General features: G+C 44.2%; 2 protein-coding genes across 2 annotated transcripts in view; one reads left to right on the top strand and one right to left on the bottom strand.

Annotated features, from left to right (window-relative positions):
- Positions 1-7878, bottom strand: part of zpr1 (ZPR1 zinc finger) — a 35386-nt gene extending 27508 nt beyond the window's left edge. Inside the window, exons 1-3 of the mRNA XM_060846650.1 lie at positions 7510-7878; positions 4665-4826; positions 683-773 (exon numbers count right to left, since the gene is read on the bottom strand). Coding sequence (XP_060702633.1) covers positions 683-773; positions 4665-4826; positions 7510-7644 — 388 coding nt within the window. The 5' untranslated portion in view covers positions 7645-7878. The remainder of the gene's footprint in view (positions 1-682; positions 774-4664; positions 4827-7509) is intronic.
- Positions 7879-13543: 5665 nt separating this feature from the next.
- On the top strand, positions 13544-20303 carry LOC132829679 (apolipoprotein A-IV-like). Its single transcript, XM_060847027.1, has 3 exons — positions 13544-13562; positions 18307-18433; positions 19290-20303. The coding sequence occupies exons 1-3, from the start codon at positions 13544-13546 to the stop codon at positions 20194-20196; spliced, it is 1053 nt and encodes a 350-aa protein (XP_060703010.1). The 3' UTR covers positions 20197-20303.
- Positions 20304-20885: the final 582 nt, after the last annotated feature.

The raw sequence follows: 20885 nt of genomic DNA, 5'->3' as shown, positions 1-20885 counted from the left end.
CTGGCAGCAGTGTGATTTGTTGGTTTAAAGGGACCAGGCAATTATTGCTGGTCTTTCAATCATCACATACTGGATCATCACATCAGACAACACTAGGAAATGTCAACACGTTATAAACATACAGAAGCAGCAAACAAACTCATCAAGAACACTGGTGTGAAGATGGAGCAACCACTGTATTGCTGATCCTATCCTTTAACCACAGCAGGTGCAAACACAGGAAACGCCTCCAACGTCATAAGAAATTGTGCAAAGGAAAGCCCACTCTGTCCCTCCCTCCCCCTCCCCCACGCAGAGAATACTTCATATCTCGTTAACTTCATCTAAATCGCATGTTATCACGTTCACATTTTTATTGAGTATTAATTTCATCTTTTATCAAAAGGCTCTTTATCAAACATGCTACAGAAAGCAATGACAAAAGATTCTACCTGACTTTCAGCCAATACCTTTCCCTACCATTCCAAAAGTCACAGGCAATTTCCATTCCCAAATAACCCAACCAGAATACGTCACTCCAGTCCCTAATTTTTATCACCATCATTACATTTACTCTCAGCCTGTGTTTAAACAGCCCCAAAGTTAATATTATTCAGATTAGCCTCCCTCATCACTGACACCAAAGCCCAGAAGGTGGGGCCTTCACACCGGTGGCTCGGAATGCCTCCAGCTGGCTGCTTACCTCCTTTCTGTGTGAATGGTGGAATCTCAAAGTCAAGTTCAGGGATTCGGGTCGTAGCGCAGTCAGCTTTCACAACTTCACGGTTCAGGTCCTGCACAACACACATTCACAGCATCAGGCAAGATTCATGACAGACAATCTAAAAACACTGAACTGGCAATATAAGTGAGCATTCGAGTCCAACAGTTCAACAGAATGATTTTGCAAGCGTTGTGATGAATTCCTGTCTCATCTTATCAATTTCTGCTACAGAGCCAGCATTGTGAAAATACTAATATTTAAGGAACAGAATCCTTTGTGTTTGCTACATTTGATCTTTCCAACCACTGGTTGCATTCAATTCTGCCCAGAAATCGGATCCAAACAACAAAAAATCCAAAAGAGACAGGCAGCAGGCTGGAAGAACACAGCAAGCCAGCAGCATCAGGAGGTGCAGAAGTCAACATTCTGGGTGCAACCCTTCCTCAGGACTGGGTGTGGGTCTGGGGGGAGCTGCAGATAAAGGGGGTAGTGGGGCAGAGTGGTGAAGTGAGGATAGGTGAGGACAGGTAGAGGGTAGGACCTGGTTGGTCATTGGGAGGAATGAATGCGGTTGTTGGCAGGGAGGAGTGGAAGGGATGGGGAGGGGCTGAGAAAGGAGTTGGGGGATTGGGAGGGAGGTTATTTGAAATTGGAGATCTCAACGTTGAGTCCTCCAGGCTGTAGACTACCCAGGTGGAAGATGAGGTGTGGTTCCTCCAATTTGCGTTGTGGTTCGTTTTGCCAAATGCAATTAGAAATGGGATCAGCATTTGGTAATACATCATTCAAAACAGTTCCAGGGCCTGGTGGCTGGAGGAGGAGAGAAGCAAACTCCCATGTTCAGCAGGCCTGCATTAGCTGAATTACATCTGTGTAGTGGGTGCTCAAGGAAGTCCTATTGCAGCTGAATAACTGTGTAGTGAAGGGTCAGGGAAGACAGGAAAGATTTAAAAGGTTTAAGGTGAGAGAGAAAAGATTCAAAAGGGACCCGAGGGGTAACTTTTTCACAAAGAGGTTAGAATCAGAGATGTACAGCCCGGAAACAGACCTTTCGGTCCAACTCGTTCATGCTGACCAGATATCCGAAACTAATCTGGACCTACTTGCCAATATTTGGCCCATATCCCTCTAAACCCTTTCTATTCATATATCCATCCAGATGCCTTTTGAAAGGTTGTAATTGTACCCACCTCCACCACTTCCTCTGGCAGCTCATTCCATACACACATCAGGCTGTGTATGAAAAAGTTGCCACTTAGGTCCCTTTTATATCTTTCCCCTCTCACCGTAAACCTATGCCCTCTAGTTCTGGACTCCCCCACCCCAGGGAAAAGGCTTTCTCTATTTATCCTATTCATGTCTCTGTAAGGTCACCCCTCAGCCTCTGATGCTCCAGGGAAAACAGCCCCAGCCTGTTCAGCCTCTCCCATAGCTCAAATCCTCCAACCCTGGCAACATCCTTGTAAATCTTTTCAGAACACTTTCATGTTTCACAACATCCTTCTGATAGGAAGGAGACCAGACTTGTACACAATATTCCAACAGTGGCCTAACCAACATCTTGTACAGCCACAACATGATCCCCCAACTCCTGTACTCAATACTCTGACCAATACAATAAAGCATGCCTTGAGTGTGTATGGAACGAGCTGCCAGAGGAAGTTAAGGCTGGCACAATTACAACATTTAAAAGGTACCTGGATGGAATAGGAAGGGTTTAGAGGGATATGGGCCAAATGCTGGCAAATGGAACTAGGTCAGATAGGGATGTCTGTTCGGCACAGATGAGTTGGACTGAAGGGTCTGTTTCCGTGCTGTATGACTATAAAACTAACAGTCATGTGGATAATTATGGATAATCTGGGGAGAACAAGCATAGATTTCAGGGAAAGTCATGTGTAACTAATTTGCTGAGTTTTTTTTAAGAAGAAAGAGAGAGGATTGATTAGGGTAATGTCAATATGGTGGACATGGACTTCCAAAAAATATGTGATTCAGTGAAACACAAGGCTTGAAAGAAACATTATACATCATGGAATAAAAGGGACAAGAAACAAATGTGATATATTAAACTGGCTGACAGATAGAAAAGAGAATAAAGGACATTTTTCAAGCTGGAGGACTGTTTGGAGTGGAGTTCTCGAGGGGTCAGTTTTCAGACCCTTGCTTTTCCTGACAGATATGAATCAGCTGGAATGGTGATTGTTGTGCAGGGAACAATTTAAAAACTTGCATTTGATACAAAATTTGAAAAAAATGTCAACTTTGTAGAGGACAGTGTAGAATTTCAAAAGGCTCCTGTGGTGCAGTGGTAGTGTCTCTACCTCTGAGCCAGGGAGTTCAGGTTCAAGCCCACCTGCTTGGGGATCGCTAGGAGAAGTTGGGACTGTTTTCCTTTGAGAACGAGGCTATGAGAAGGTGAGTGGAATTTTAAAACATTAAGCAATCTAGACAAAGTGGATAGAGAGAAAGTGCTGTCACTTACAAAGGGTCGAAAACAAGATGGCACACTTTTAAAGCGAACTGTAAAAAGGATTAATTGTGATGTGAGAAATACGCAGCAAATGGTTCAGGTCTGGAAGTGTGGAGGTTCAATAAGATGTTTCAAGGGGGCAGTAGATGATTATTTCAATAGTAATAACATGCAGGGTTCTGGGAACTGAGAAAACAGCACCAGGTTACAATGTTAACTTAGAGTGTCAGTGCAGATAGATGGACCAACAGCTTCCTGTGCACCATAACAAGTCTGAGATTCTATGGAAGCGAGTGACTAGAAAGGAAGCGGTGTACCCTTGAGCCTTGGTTGTAGATGAAGAACACAGTATTGGAGATAAACAAGATGACTATCTACACTCTACATGCCAATGCTCTGATCCATACTGAGCTGTAATTTCACACCATCAGAACCTTCAACTGTTTTAGCAGAGCAGCCATTCTTCATATATCAGTCTAAAGGTAAATAAAGCACTTGTATAACTTTAAAAGCAGTACAGCCAAAATGATCCAGCTGTACCTATCTCAATATTCGATTGCATAATTTATTATTTTACTTTACAGTTTACAAAATGCCTCCTACTGAATATTATTTACTCGGGACACTGAGGTTAAGAAAATATAAATTCTCTGTCAGGGAATTCCAAACAGCAATGACCCTCAGAAACAAAATTCTTCTGGAATTTTTATTCTTAAATGGAAAGCCTTTATTTTGAAACTGCGCCCCCTCATTCTAAGTTAAAAATCACACAACACCAGGTTATAGTCCAACGGGTTTAATTGGAAGCACAAGCTTTCGGAGCGCTGCTCCTTCATCAGGTGGTTGTGGAGGACACAATCGTAAGGCACAGAATTTATAGCAAATTGGGTCCTCCACTACCACCTGAAGGAGCAGCGCTCCGAAAGCTTGTGCGCTTCCAATTAAACCTGTTGGACCATAACCTGGTGTTGTGTGATTTTTAACTTCGGACACTCCAGTCCAACACCAACATCTCCAAATCATGACCCCTCATTCTAGATTACCCTATGAGGGGAAACATCCTGTCTTTAAGTAAAAAGTGAGGTCTGCAGATGCTGGAGATCAGAGCTGAAAATGTGTTGCTGGTTAAAGCACAGCAGGTTAGGCAGCATCCAAGGAACAGGAAATTCGACATTTCGGGCCAGAGCCCTTCATCAGGAATTCCTGAAGGGCTCTGGCCCGAAACGTTGAATTTCCTGTTCCTTGGATGCTGCCTAACCTGCTGTGCTTTAACCAGCAACACATTTTCAGCTCAACATCCTGTCTTTACTCTGCCAAGCCGTCTCAGAATCTGATATTTTAATAAGACCACACCTCAGTTTTCTGACCTAAATCAAGGCCAACACTTTCACATTATGCTCAGGAAGGTGATGAATCAGAAAAGCAATCCCACTGAGATAGAAATAAATATGTGAACTTAAACAGCAGCTCGTGTTGTCATAAACTCACCTCTTTGGAGGAAACACAGAGCGTGTACCGGACTCCTTCCTCCTGTATCTTTCCAGCTGACTGAACCTCATTATTAACCCAGCCACAGCTCTCACAGGTAAATGAACTCACAATGATTTCTTTGAAGAATGGAATTTTAGTCAACAGCAATCGGGTCATCCCCTTTAGAGAGAGAAAAAAGGGAAAAGAGATGATAATGCACATCAATAATTCCACTAGGCAAGGTAGACAAAAAGATCTGACACTCAAATAAAAGCAAAATACTCCAAATTCTGGAAATCTGGGAAAAAAACAGGAAATGATGGAGAAACTCAGCAGATCTGGCAGCATCTGTGGAGTGAAAAATAAAGTTAATGGTTTGAATCCAGTTTGACTCCTCTTCAGAACTGAAAGCTGTTGGAAAAGTTTCTTTATACATTCTTGTCAGAGGCAGGAAAGCAACAAGATGATGGTGGAGAGGCCTCCTGTAACAACCGCTTTGCCTTTTCCTTCCTTCTGCACCCTACCCTTTCCCTTCCCAACCCATTCCCTTTCTCTCTCACCACAGAGAATCCTACAGTGCAGAAAGTGGCCATTTGGCCCAGTGAGTCTGCACTGACCCTCTGAAAAACATCCAGAGCCATCCTCCTACCCTATCGCTGTAACCCTGTATTTCCCATGACTAATCACCCAATCTGTACATCCCTGAATACTTTGGTCAATTTACTTAGAGACACAGAGTTTTACAGCATGATAAAGACCCTTCAGTCCAACTAGTCCATGCTTACCATGATCCCAAACAAAACTAGTCCCACCTGTCTGTGTTTGATCCATATCCCTCAAAACCTTTCCTATTCATGCACTTATCCAAATGTCTTTTAAACGTTGTAACTGCATCTGCATCCACCACTTCCTCTGGCAGTTTATCCCACGTATGAACCACTCTCTGTGTAAAAAACATTGCCCCTCATGTCATCTTTAAATCTTTCTCCTCTCACCTTAAAATTATGCCCCCTAGTTTTGAACTCCCCCACCCTAGGGAAAGGATCCTTGTCATTTACTTTATCTATGTCCCTCATGATTTTATAAACCTCAATAAGGTCACTCCTCAACCTCTTACTCTCCAGTGAAAAACATTCCCATCTTTCCAATCTATGTTTATATCTCAAACCTTCCATCCCAGGCAACATCCTGGTCCCTGTCCAGTTTAATAAACTTTCCTATAACCTCTTCAAACAACTTCAATAGGTTGTTCAAGCAGGATTTTCTTTTCACTGAACTATGTTGATTTGCCTGATACAGGGTGACCCCTGTATCCACAAATTGTTTTCGCTGTTTCGGTTTACCACAGCCTGAACATATTATAGGGAACCTTCTGGAACCAGAGGGCTGTTAGGAAGGTAAATTTCCCATTTAAATGAATGGGTTCACTTGTGGGTTTCGGGTTTCTGCAGGAGGTCTTAGAATATATCCCCCGTGGGTACAGGGGGACTACTGTATTCTTGAACTTATCCAAATGCCTTCCCATAACATCAACTGCATTTAACATTTTCCCATAACAAGTGGTGGAGGCTGGTACAATTGCAACATTTAAGAGACATTTGAATGGGTATATGAATAGGAAGGTTTGGAGGGATATGGGCCGGCTGCAGACAGGTGGGAATAGATTGGGTTGGGATATCTGGTCAGTATGGGCGAGTTGGACTGAAGGGTCAATTTCCATGCTGTACATCTCTATGACTCTATGTTGTGCTGGATTTTGGTTACTGCTTTCTTTCTTTTTTCCTTTTTGAATAAAACAGTTATCTTCACTATCTCCCAACTGAATTGTACTATCCCTGATGCAAGGGAGTCTTGGAAAATTTAAACCAATGCATCAAATACTTTATTGACCACTTCTGTTTTAGACTGTAGGATAATATCCAGCAGGATACAGACACTTGCCTGCCCACAGCGCAAACAATTTACTCAGGACCATTTCTCTGGTGTTTGTGATTTCCCCTCCCCTATTCCAAAGTACTCCCTCCTTTCTATTTCTTGCTTTATCTGTATTTCCGAGAGGTTGTGTATATCCCTAATTGCCCAGAGGGAGGGAAGGGTCAGCCACATTGCTGTGGGTCTGGAGTCACGTGTAGGCTAGACCAGGTAAGGTGGGCAGTTACATTAATGAACCAGATGGGTTTTCTGACAATAAACATCTAAATTATGGTCATCATTAGACTCATGATTCCAGATTTTATTGGATTCAAATTCCAACACCGGCTGAGGGTGGGATGTCAACCCGAGCCCCCAGAATATTACCCCAGTCTCTGCATTAAATAATTAATTAACAATTCACCCCCCCCAACCCCCCACACGCCCCACCAACCCCCTCAACCCTGCCCCCAAACCCCAACCCCAACCCTCCCCTAACACTCCCCACCCCCCAACCCCAACCCCCCACACGCCCCACCAACCCCCCCCACACTCCCCAGCAACCCCCTCAACCCTGCCCCCAAACCCCAACCCCAACCCTCCCCTAACACTCCCCACCCCCCAACCCCAACCCCCCACACGCCCCACCAACCCCCCCCACACTCCCCAGCAACCCCCTCAACCCTGCCCCCAAACCCCAACCCCCCACACTCCCCAGCAACCCCCTCAACCCTGCCCCCAAACCCCAACCCCAACCCTCCCCTAACACTCCCCACCCCCCAACCCCAACCCCCCACACGCCCCACCAACCCCCCCCCACACTCCCCAGCAACCCCCTCAACCCTGCCCCCAAACCCCAACCCCAACCCTCCCCACCCCCAAACCCCAACCCCCCACACTCCCCACCCCCCACCGCTCCCCCCCCCAACACTCCCCCCGCGGCCTCACCCACATTTTTCAGGCAGTTCATGCAGAGACTCTCGATCAGGTTGGGCCCTGCATCCTCGTCTCCCAAATCCGGGAACAGCGGCCCCGGCCCCGGCCCCGACCCCGACCCCGCGGGGGCCTCGCCTGCGGACACCGCCATCGGCCTCGCTCCTCCGCCCGCTCCCGATCCCACTCCCAGTGTCCGGCCTCGGGCCCGCTCCTCCGCCCGCTCCTGGTCCCGATCCCCGGCCTCGGGCCCGCTCCTGGTCCCGATCCCCGGCCTCGGGCCCGCTCCCGATCCCACTCCCAGTGTCCGGCCTCGGGCCCGCTCCTGGTCCTGGTCCCGATCCCCGGCCTCGGGCCCGCGCTGCCGCTCCCGGACTCGTTGCTGCCACCTCCCGGTGGGAGGAATGGACAACTGCAAGAACTGCATTTCTGTAGCGCCTTCCATGGTCCAACTGGATCATTCTGGTGTTTCCATTCACCCACTTAAAACATAAAAACAAAAAATTTTCAAACCGCTTAAATTTTATAGCAACATTTGATTGCCTTGAGTTTACTGTTTACCACATGTGCAGCGTGTTTAAAACTGCTTTTTTGAAGCGTTGTCTTGATCAAAGCACACAGCAAGATCCCAGGAACACCAAAGGATAAATCAGAAAATGCCGGAAATACTCCTCTGGGCAGACAGTATCTAAAAGATGGAATCATGTTCTCACATTGGATTGGGGGGGGGGGGGGTCTCTAATCTGCTGTCGAGCCATCATGCAAGAGACTTGTGCTTTTACTTTACATCAAAGCTCACTGTCAATCAGACCTACCCTGGTGTCGTGAGCAGGACCAGCTGCCAGAGGCTCCAATAGCTTATGATCTTCTGATGTATTTTATGCTAAGAAGGTGGAAACATTATTTTAGCTTCATTTTTCTGGAGTTTTTAATGTACTTTATGTTGGGATGCTTGGGGACTTGTTTGTGTTCCCACATTTTCAGTGAGGTTTTACAACCCTCAAAGTGACGAGCTGTGAGTGGATTGTACAGTAGGGCCTCAGTTGGCAGGATGGTTGCTTTGTGACACAGAATACACGAACAATTTGGGTTCAGTTCCCACACTGGCTGAAGTTACTGTGGAGAACCGTCCTTGTCTCTCTCTCTCTCCAATCACTCTGAGATGTGGTGTCCCTCAGGTTAACCCACCACCAATCAGCTCTCTCTCTTTAATGAGTCATAGAGATGTACAGCAGGGAAGCAGATCCTTCGGTCCAACTTGTCCATGCCGACCAGATATCCCAACCCAATCTAGTCCCACTTGACCCATATTCCTCTAATCCCTCTCTATTCATATACCCATCCAGATGCCTTTTAAATGTATAATTGTACCAGCCTCCACCACTGCCTCTGGCAGCTCATTCCATACACACATTACCCTCTGTGTGAAAACATTGCCTCTTAGGTCCCTTTTATATCTTTCCCCTCTCAAGCTAAACCATGCCCTCTAGTCTGGACTCCCCCACCCCAGGGAAAAGACTTTGTCTATTTATCTTATCCATGCCCTCATGATTTTATAAACCTCTATAAATGATCCCTCAGCCTCGACGCTCCAAGGAAAACAACCCCAGCCTGTTCTGCCTCTCCCTATAGCTCAAACCCTCCAACCCTGAGGTTAAATCCTTTTCTGGTATTCATAGTGAAATCTTTCCAACCTATTTATCTGTTGTAATGTAGTTCATGCTTTCCTTGTTTAATAAAAGTTTTACTGCTTGTTTTAAAGCACAGTTAAGGCACTCTTGTGAATGTGTTCAGTAACTGGCTTGAAGTATTAAAAAAAATCCCAGGTATGGTTTATTGACGCAGTTTTCAATCAGGGATGTGCCTTTTTCAGCATTGCCATCAACTGGGCTCAGAGACAGGGAGCACATGGTACAGGAGCTCAGACACCTCATTTCCTCTGGTCACGGGGGCTTTACTCTAAAAGCAAAATACTACATTACTCAAAATCTAAAATCAAAGCAACTCTAAATGTAGACGTAGGGTCACCGAACTGGAGGGTGCAATGAGACCCAAATACAGAAATTGCTGGAAAAACTCAGTAGATCTGGGCAGCATATGTGGAGAGAACTCAGAGTTAATGTTTTGGGTCTAATGACTCTTCCTCAGAAGTAATGAGAGAGGCCGGAGGAGTGCTCTCTCTCTCCCTCTCTCTCTCTCTCTCTCGTCCCACTGCTGCCACACCCACATTTCAATGTCTTACTCAATTACCAATGAGGGCGGTTAGATATTTTGGGTGGAACTTTCCCAGTCCCTGAACAACGTGGTCTATGGTGCTAAAGCTGAACAACTGTGTGAGAGGCCAATTGAGGAGAGATGTCAGGAGCTGCAAGACGAAACATCTATCAGACTTCTGGGCAAGAGCAGCAAGAGGTGGATTAATGGAATTGTTGTTCTTTATCACATTCAGTAACATCACCTCATTAATATGCAGCATCTGCAGGATAGAAACTAGACTGTGAGAATTCCTGATGGGAAAGCCGGTGCAGTTATAGGGAGACTCCAGAGGCTGCTCACATCCTGCCCAGTCTGCAGGCCCATTTAGACAAGGCTGGCAATGAATCACTGGGAGGAGCATTCAATTGAAGGGAAGTTTAAACCTTCAAAAACAAAACATGAGAGTAGAGGTGTGAGGTAATAAAGAGGGAAATGATCATCAAAGTCTAACAGAAAGGGGCAGAAAATAATAAACAATAGAAATCAGAACCAGAATATCTCAGAAATGGATAAAGTCAAGGCTCTTTCTCTGAATAGATGCAGCATTTGTATAAAGATAGATGGGCTGATGGCACAAATTGAAATAAATGAATAGGACTTGATAGCTATTACTGAGCCTTAGTTACAGGGTGACCAAGACCGAGTAGTCAATATTCAAGCTGTTCAAAATTGCAGAAGAATAGGCAGAGGGAAAAGGAAGTGAGGTCGCTTTGTTAATGAAGAAAGGTATAGTGTTGTGGTCAGTAGTATCATAAGTTGTGGATGCCACCAGATTAGATTAGATTACTTACATGTGGAAACAGCCCTTCGGCCCAACAAGTCCACACCGACCCGCCGAAGCGCAACCCACCCATAACCCTTACATTTACCCCTTACCTAACACTACGGGCAATTTAGCATGGCCAATTCACCTGACCCGCACATCTTTGGACTGTGGGAGGAAACCGGAGCACCCGGAGGAAACCCACACAGACACGGGGAGAACGTGCAAACTCCACACAGTCAGTCGCCTGAGTCGGGAATTGAACCCGGGTCTCAGGCGCTGTGAGGCAGCAGGATCAGTCCTAGGGCCTCAGTTTACTACCTGTATGAAGACTTGGTGGAGGAGCAGAATGTAATGTACCAATGCTCATTGACATATCTAAAAATAGGTGGGAGGGTATGTTATGATGAGGATATAAAGAATCTGCACAGGGATTTCGATAGGTGGAGTGAGTGGTCAAAAACTTGGCAGGTGGAGTTTAATGTTGGAAAATATGAAGGCATACATTTTGCTGGGGAGAATTAAAAGGCAAACTATTAGTTAATGATAGAGAGACTCTAAAAAAGAGCAGCACCAAGGGATCTGGGTGTTCTTGTGCATGAAACAGGAAGTTAACTTGCAGCTGCAGCAAGTAATGAAGAAGATAAAGACAATGTTGATCTTGAAGAGGGAAGTCTTGTTCTAACTGTACAGACTGTTGGTGAGGCTGCACATGGAGTACTGTGTAGAGCTTTGGTCCCTGTATTTAAGAAAGGATGGACTGGTATTGGAGGCAGTTCACAGGAGATTCACACAGCTGATTACTGGTTGCCATCAAACACAGAAAGAACAAAAACAGAAATTGATGGAGAAACTCAGCAGGTCTGGCAGTACCTGAAGAAAGAAACATACTTAATGTTTCGAAGGGTCACCAGACTCAAACAATCCCAACATCAGAATAACTGTGAGTTAGTGTAGGAGCTGAAAATCAAAACTAAAACCAGCAAACTGGGAAATACTCCACAGCTCAGACAGCATCCGATGTGGAGAAACAGAGTAACAGTTTTGGAATGCTGTCCCTTCATCAGCAATGGAAAACATTAAGAATATAACAAGTTTTAAACACATCTAGAGCCAGAGAAAGAGGGAGAGGAGGAAAGAGCTAAAGGAAAGATCTTTGATAGGACACAGAGCTGAGGAGATGAAATGACCATTGGGAAATCACCAAGGTAAAAGGACGTAGTAATGGGAGAGGTAAATACAAACAATGTTTTGTGGAGCTGCAGATCGGCAAAAAAACCTGTCACCTCAGCAGTGTCTTTCCTAAGTCATGTTTTAGCCTCCATTATTGTATCTGAAAATCGAGCAGCTGAAATTATATTTGTTACTTTAAATCCTTATCCTAATCCTACCATTTAAAGTAATTTTCCAGAGATTTTATCATACTTTTATTCCATAAGACCATCTCTCAGGCTGATACCTGTCCACCCTTATTCTCCGCGACCTGAACTCATGAGGTCAGTAGAGGTCACTGTCTCTGAGCTACCCCAATGCTTCTCACTTCCAAGGATGTTCCAATAGCCACCCAGGGCAATGTCTAATACACTGTGCACAAATTCAGCTTCCAGGATTACTAACCCATAATTAAATGGTTAATTAATAAATACTGTCACTGGGCTTTGTGATCTCAACGTTCAGCTTCCACGTTGTGTGTGTGAACTTTAACCCATCGTTAAGTAAATATCCACGTGTGAAGTTTATTTTCTTGAATTGAATTCCTGCCAAATGTTTATCTGTAAAATTAGCTCTTGTAACTAGTCAGCAAATTCCATTGTTTGACTCTGGACAACAGCAGTACAATGTCTGAATGATCATTCTGTCATTACTAAAGAAACAGAGAAAGAGAGAGAGAGAGAGACAGACAGTCAGACAGAGAATGTGTTCCTTTCTTTGGTCAGGGGCTGTGGGCCTCTCGAGCATGGTTAGAATTTGTTTCCATCCCTTCCGGCCCTAGAGAACAATTATCAATCAAGATGGGCTGTACCAGAGAAGGACATAGGAACAGGCATTGACTAGATGTCCCTTTCAGGCTGCTCAGCAGTCAGTATGATCACAGCTAATCCCTTCTTTCAAATGTAATATTCCCACTTTCTCCCCATACACCTTGATGCCTTTAAAATCTGAAATGTTACCTATCTCTTTCTTGAATATATTCAGTGATTTGGCCTCCACAGCATTTTGTGGTAAACATTTCTGCATTCATTACCCTCTGAGTGAAGACATTTTTCCTCATCTTAGTCCTAAATGGTCTATCCCATTTCCTGAGGCTGCTCCCGGTTCTAGATTCCTCATCCAGGAATAACATTCACCCTATAGTGCAGCTTGCCCTGTTAGATTACTTTATGTTTCAAACAGACCCTCTCCTTCTCACCTCTAGTGAATACACATTAAATCCCTAGGGTGTGGAAGTAGATCATTTGGCCCATCAAGTTCACCTTGGCCCTCCAAAGAGCATCCAACCACCTCCCCACACTATCCTGGCAACCCTGCATTTTCCATGGCTAATCCATCTAACCTGCATATCTTTGGAATGTGGGAGCAAACTGGAGGGAACTCACGCAGACACCGGGAGAAGGTGTAAACACCCCTACCGACAGTCTGTCGGAGGCGGGAATCAACTCTGGTCCCTGGCACTGTCTGGCAACTGTGCTAACCACTGAGTTACTGTACTCCTCAGTCAATCCAATCTCTCCTCGTTGGACAGTCCCGTATCCCTGTATCAGCCGAGTGAACCTTTGCTGTGCTCCCTCTATTGCAAATACAGCAAACATTGTTTTAGCTGGCATCTTATGAACTGGCACCCTTGATAAACTGGCAATAATATATCCCTCAAATACCACCAAGTTTACAGTATTATTCGGTCCAACTATTACAGATTTTTAATTTGTTTTCTTCGATGTAAGTGTATTTGTTGCTCAATTGAATAGCCACACGGAATATCGACAGTTGATTCAATTTCAAGTCAAGTTCTCCTCAAATACATTAGTCTGCCATGATGTCTGAGTCAGTTGAGGGTGAGAGTGAGAAGACTTTCTGCCAGTAAGTTTTATTTAAGGTGAAGTTGCATTATTATTTAAGTGAGTTGTGTTGTAAACAAAGTACAACAGTGATGTGTATACCCCTACATCAAGTTTCGATTACATTGTCTGTGTTTTTACACTGATATGTGTATCTTATGATTATCCAAATATTCAGTCAACCAGCGCATTCCTGCTGTAAGTATTACTCTGGGTATGCTCTCACTAAGGCCCTGTATAACTACAGTCAGAGATCCCTACATCTACACTCTCATCCTCTTGCAATGAAGGCCAATATACCATTGGCTTTCCCTGTTGTTTGCTGCACTGGCCTGTCTACTTCCATTGACTGGTACAAGGATATTCAGATCCCTTTGGACAGTCACACTTTCCAAATCATCACCATTTAATAACAACCTGCCTTTCTGCTTTTCACATAAAGCGTATAACTATACATTTAATATAAACATACTGTATCCACTGTGTATTTTCCCACTCACTCAACCTGACTAAATTGCCCAGGGAGGTGGTGGCTTCATGGTAAACTGTTAATCCAGAGACCCAGGTAAAGTCCCAAGGCAGATGGTGGAATTTGAATTCATAAACATCTGGAATTAATGATGACTGGGAATCCATTGCTGATTGTCAGGAAAACCACTAATGTTCTTAAGGGACGGAAACTGTCATCCTTACCTGGTCTGGCCTCCATATGACTCCAGACTCATAGCAACATGGTTGACTCTTAACCCCACTCTGGGCAATTAAGGATGGGTAATAAATGCTGCCTCGTTGGTGATGCCCTTGATGATCCCATGATGAATTTTTAAAAAACCTTGGAGCCTCCTTGCATCCTCCTCACAACTCTGCCCATCTTTGTGCCATCTGGAAAGTTCCCTCATGAATAGCTGGGGCCTTAGCATTGATCTGAGTACTACCACACCAATCACTTCCTGCCACTTTCTGTTTCCCACTCTCTGTTTCTTGTCTATCAACCAATTCCCGATCCCTGCCAAATATTAGCATCTATCCCAAGTACTTTAACTTTGCCCACAAATCTCCTAAGATGGACTTTATCAAAAGCCTTTTGAAAATCCAAATACACCACATCCACTGGTGCTCCCTTATCAGTTCCACTAGTTACATCCTCGAAAACTCCAGTAAATTTATTAAATACAATTTGCCATTTATAGAACCAGCAATGGGATTGCAGAAAGCCAGAATGGTTCTATAATGGATTCTTACCTTTTCCCCCTATAAAGGTGACACTCACTGGTCCCTCCCTCCAGTCTGTAGGAGCTGGTCCAGAGTCTGTACATTTTGGAAGATGACCAACAATGCATCTGATCTTTCCTGGACCATTTCCTATAGGATGGCAGTTTTCCAAGGAGCAGTCCATCAGTGAGTTTTTACAACAATCACAGTGATTTCATGATCAATCATCATTGAGATGAATTTTGAATTCCAAAGTTTATTTATTGAATTAAAAATTCAGCAACTGCTCTGGTGGGACTGACTCTGTGACCCAGAACATTAGCCTGGGCTTCTGCTTTAGTGACATTACACTCCATCATAAATATATATATATATATATTCTGTCTTTCTGTTTCTCTCTCTCTCTCTCTCTATATATATATATATATATATATAGAGAGAGAGAGAGAGAGAGAAACAGAACAACAGACAGAAATAGGTAGATAGAGAGAAAGAGAGAGTGATAGAGAGAAAGAAAAAGTAAAAGAGATAGATAGAGAGATAAAGTAAATGAGTAAGTATGTGAGTGACTGAGGCATTGACTGGTTCCTGAGGGTATTCCACATCCTCTGGGAATGTGGATCTCATCCTCTGGGAATGTGGTTCTCAGCTCCTCGTGGCCTGGACAGATACTAATTGCTGCTGTAAACAGCCCCCAGAAATCCATAGCCTGAAACATAACCTGGACCTGTATCAGCCAGCCTTGGGAAGCAGGGCTATTCATTTTCCAATAGAATCAGCAGGTCATGTTCACCCACCTGCTCCAGCCTCTCTCAATATTCAATACAACACATAATGATCTGACAGGCTGTTTATCACCTCAAAATGTCCCAAAGATCTCTCAGCTACTGAAGTGTCTTTAATGTAGCAGGAAACACTGTGGAAAGTATCTCTGAGGACAGTATCTGGTGGGCTACAGTGAAGTTTCAGTTGGTTTATAAGATGTTGTTTGTTTAGGTGCTAAGGGATCTTATCTCAAAAAAGCCTGATGCAAAACGTGACCATTTGGCCCATCATGTCTAACTCACTGAAAGTTCATCCACACCCTGTCTCCCCATGCTCACAGCTCTTTGCTCAGGGCCTTCACAGTTCCGTCCTCAAATACTTATCCATTTCCCCTTTTGGAAGTTCCCATTGAATCTGCCTCCACCTCACTTTCAGCCTCTTCGAGTCCCCAGATCATAGTCACTAGCTGTAAAGTGCACCCCCCTAACCACTCCACCACCCTTTCCCAGATCCCCTCACTCTGTGCCCCTCTGGTTACTGACCATCCTGCCACTGAAATTAGATCTCAGTGTTTTCTCTATGACGCCCTTTATCATCTGTCTCTTGACACTACATGTGTTATTAAATTATGACCTTTACTCTAAAAAATTAATCCGAATTGGAATTTGGCCTCTCATTAGAGTTGGGGCCACATTTGAGCAAATGTATCACAGTTCACAGTGACAGGGATGTTGGAAGTTCCACGTTTTCTTGGGATCAGTGGAGGATGATGAACCTGCACAAACAGCCCAACTCCTTATCAACTGCTGATAAGATTCGGCTTATATAGAGCAAGTGCCGGTGAGACTGGGACACGGAGCTCAAGGATCAGTAGAAGCAGGTGAGAGAAACACTTGCTCAAGCAGCTGCTATTCTCAACACTGCAGCCTGGGGTTTAAACAGGGACAGTGGCTCAGTAGATGTACCTGTGTCAGGTAGTACAGTACATGCATCAACCAATGGTCAGCGCTGACAAATGATGAGAATACTGTGTTTGTAAATAATGTTGCGGTTTGTATGTAGTTAATAACACTCAGATTGTGCTGCAAATATATGAAGGAGTTTGTTCACGGGAGCAAAGTTGTTTCCTGGAAGCAATAAATGGCACTTAAAGATTTAAACCTCAGCCTAACTCTGATATTTGTCTTTTCACAGAGCAGCTGTAAAGAAGAACAGAAATTGTAATTAATGTGCACGAAATCCAGGATGTTTCCCAGAGCAATCCTTGTGCTTCTAACTGCTTTCTTGGTGTTAGGTAAATATTATATATTTTCTGCTGTGTTTGGAATATTTTGTGCTATAGGTTTTTTCCATCTCTCACTGGGGTCTGTGCTGCGTCTCAGACTTTTACAATTTTTATCGTTGACTGAGATTAGAGGAAAGCAGAGGCATTCTAAATTGATTCACAGCTGACACACAGATAGGTCAGAGAGTATGTTGTGTAGAAGACATCAGGATAGTGCCGACTGGGATACGATTAGGTTTCAGTCAGTGGGTATACACCTGGCAGATGTAAAAGGATGTAGAATTACAGAAAGAATAATAAAGTAAAATATTGCTTAAATAGAAAAGGACCGCAGGTTGGGAGGTGCAGAGGAATCTAGTTATTCTAGTGATAGTTTGCAGACACAGCACGTAATCAAGGAGGCCAGTGGAATGCTGTTCTTTATTACAGCAGGAATTGAACATAAAACGAGGACATAGGGCATTGATGGGGACCATATCTCAAATACAGTGTAGTTTTGGTCTCTCCTTTTTTTAAAACAAGGATGTAAATACATTGGGAGACAATTCCGAAGAAGTATACATGATTGACACCTGGGAATGAGTGGGTTGGCTCTTGAGGATAGGTTGAACAGGCTGGGATTATTTCCATTGGAATTTAGAAAAGTGTGCGAGAGTAACTTGTCTTGTATATTAGGTCTTGAATGGTCTTGGCAAATTGGGCATGGAAAGCTGGTTTCTTTATGTGAATGAGTCCAGAATTAGGCAGCACTGAAAAAAAATTAAGATTTGTTCTTTCAGGACAGGGGAGGAGAAATATTATTTCTCAGAGTTCTGTTCCTTCAGAAGGCTGTGGAAGCAGTGTCATTGAACATTTTTAAAGGCAGAGATGATAGCTTCTTGGTAGCAAAGGAATCAAAATTTCTCAGGATAGATAGAAATGAGGATTACAAAACACAGACACGGTGATCTAAGTGGCTGGCAGAGGAAGATCAAAGTGCTGAATAGTCCACTAACTGCTTCAGTTTCATGTGGAAAACCTCACTGCTTTCTCCTGAAGGATGTCAAGCTTCTAGAGTGTTGTTGGAGCTGCACTCATCCAGGCAAGTAGGGACTATTCCATCACACTCCGGCCTTGTATCCCGATGGGCAGGCTTTGGGGAGTCAGTAGATGAGTTACATGCTGTAATATTCCTACCTCTGACTTGCTGTTGTAGCCACTGTGTATACATGGCTGGTCTCGTCCAGTTTCTGGTTAATGGTAGCCCCCTGGGTTATTGGTTGTTGAGGGCAAACTTGCATCCACCTGTTTATTTGAATTCATTTTAATCTCATCTTAAGTATTAAAAATAATGGTTTAACACAATGACCTGTTTATGTGTGCAGTCAGTGATGAGCGAGCAGGAGGCAGGCTGCATTGAGGTTTCTCTTTCACAAGCTGTTGTCTCTGGAATAACCAAGAAATGCTCCCATTTTGATTATTGTTTCCTTCCTCCCCCAGGCTCCCAGGTTCAGGTCCACGGAGATGAGGTCCAAGATGCTTTCTGGGACTACATCAGTCAGTTGACCAACAATGCCAAGGACAATATTGACCAGATCCAGGGCTCAGAAATCAGCGATCAGCTCCGGTGAGCTTGGAATGTTTGGTAGCATTAAAAATGTGTTGCTGAGAAAGCGCAGCAAGTCAGGCAGCATCAAAGGAGCAGGAGAATCAACATTTCAGGAAAGCATGTTTGGTAGCATTGTCTGGATAGCTGGAGGCTGGTGCAAACACATTTTACATGAATCTTGGGAGCAAGTAGAGTGAGGATTTCTAACCAATCAGGAATGAGATTATAGATTGGTTGGTCATGTGGGTTGAACAATGGTGAATGGAATTTAATCTAATGATTTAATTAAAAGTGTCAGGTGATTGATTGTGAGAGGATTAACAAGGCGGGGGAGCACATTGAATAGTAGAACCCTAGGGAGTAGAGAGGATCAGGTTGCTTAGTGTCCAAGTTCATACATCCTGAAGGACAGCCAATAAATAAGATATTGTTGATAAAAAGTGGTTAACAAGTTATTTGGAATACTGTTCTGATCAACTATTTGTTACACTTGAACCAATATCTTTGACAAATAACCCAAATGTTTGAAATCCACCCAAACCCCAGAACTCTGTTAAAGATTTGTATATCTCCTGTTTGCTCTGCTTCATGTCAAGTTATATGTCCAGTATGAATATCCTTTTTGAGTTTCATACACAGAGGAGGCCACATAACCCAATCTTCTGTCTGACCCCTCTTGATTGTTAATGCTAACAACAAGGGAAGGATTGAAGGATGTAGGAATTGTACTCTGTCATCCACAAGATAATTCAGTATAACATCCTTACTCCTGTGTAATAGCTGTCAGAGAATTGCACTTGGTCAGTATTCCCTTTTGAAATAGGCAGGAGCAAATCCAACAAAATGTGTTCAAAATGTCTCTCTTTTTTTCCAGTGATTTCCTAAAGGATAATGTGGAGACTGTCCAAGACTACACTGAGAATATCCGCCAGAAACTGGCTCCCCTCACAGACGAGCTGCGTCTGAAGGTGACGTTTGACAGTGAGAAACTTCGGCAGACGATCAGGCACGAGCTGCAGGACCTGAGCAGGAAACTTGCTCCTTTTGCTGATGGAGTCCACCAGAGCCTGAGTAGAAACCTTGCAGAATTCCACCGTAAGCTGACACCTTACAATGAGCAACTCCAACAGCAGCTGAGGAATAATGCTGAGGAACTTCGCCAGACAGTGGCTCCCTACACCAAAGCTCTTCAGGACAAACTGAGCGAGAATGCTGAAAACCTGAGGGGTGTTCTCACTCCCTACGCTGAGCAGCTTCAGCTGGAGATTCAGGACAATGTCAATAATCTCAGGCAGAAGGTGAGTGTAAACGCGAGGGAATTCCGCAGGCAGCTAGATGAGAAAGTGCAGGAGCTCCGCGACAGCCTGACTCCTTACGCCAGTGATGTCCAGAACAAGATGAACCAGCAGATCAGTGAAATGACTCAGAGGGTTGTACCTTACGCTGAGGAGCTGCAGACAAAGCTGGATGAGAATGTGGAAGGTCTGAAGCAAAGGCTAGTCCCTTACATTGCAGAGCTGAAAGTGAAACTCAATGGGAACTTGGGAAGCATGAACCAGAATCTGGCTCCATACATTGAAGATCTCAACAGCATTATTAACCAGAACATTGAAGAGTTCCACCAGAACATCACCCCCTATTCAGAGGAGCTGCATCAAATAATTAGTCAGAATGTCCACGAGATGCAAGAGAGACTCGCACCATACGCAGAAATTCACCAGGATCTTCAAATCCGCCTTTCAGCTTTATGGGACAAATTCCGTCAGAACAAGGAGAACTGATTGAGAAATGGAAAGTTATTTCATCAGACTGTGTATCAGGAATGCAGAACGTTGTTGGAGGACAGAGAACTGTTTGATTATAAATATTACCATGTATTTAAACCACTAATGGCATGTTAAATTATGGATGAAATGTCTTGAAATTACTTCAGTATTGATAATATTTTCATGTTTCATATCCTTGTGAAGTTCAAATCAATAAATATCTTTTTTTTTGAAAGACTATTTATCCATCAGCAAAGTTCCTGACTTTGGAATTTCACCTGGTGATCCCTATGAGTTCAGTCACAGCTCTTTCCTGTTGGAGACACAAGGAGCAATAGCACAGGATCCACACTGGACAGTTCCGGTATCTCACCGTGACCCACACTGGACAGTTTCGGTATCCCACCGTGACCCACACTGGACAGTTTCAGTATCTCACCGTGACCCACACTGGACAGTTTCAGTATCCCACCGTGACCCACACTGGAGTTTCAGTATCTCACCGTGACCCCACTGGACAGTTCCGGTATCCCACCGTGACCCACACTGGACAGTTTCAGTATCTCACCGTGACCCACACTGGACAGTTCCGGTATCTCACCGTGACCCACACTGGACAGTTTCAGTATCCCACCGTGACCCACACTGGAGTTTCAGTATCTCACCGTGACCCCACTGGACAGTTCCGGTATCTCACCATGACC

Source organism: Hemiscyllium ocellatum, chromosome 29, assembly GCF_020745735.1.
Source record: "Hemiscyllium ocellatum isolate sHemOce1 chromosome 29, sHemOce1.pat.X.cur, whole genome shotgun sequence".
NCBI lineage: Eukaryota > Metazoa > Chordata > Chondrichthyes > Orectolobiformes > Hemiscylliidae > Hemiscyllium > Hemiscyllium ocellatum.
Note: the sequence above shows the minus strand (reverse complement) of the source record. Positions and strands in the feature narration are given on the sequence as shown.

Bases quoted from the DNA above. Each gene is read 5' to 3' on its own strand.
- LOC132829679 (XM_060847027.1), top strand. The intron at 18,434-19,289 runs GTGAGCTTGGAA...CTTTTTTTCCAG, and splicing joins GAAATCAGCGATCAGCTCCG to TGATTTCCTAAAGGATAATG.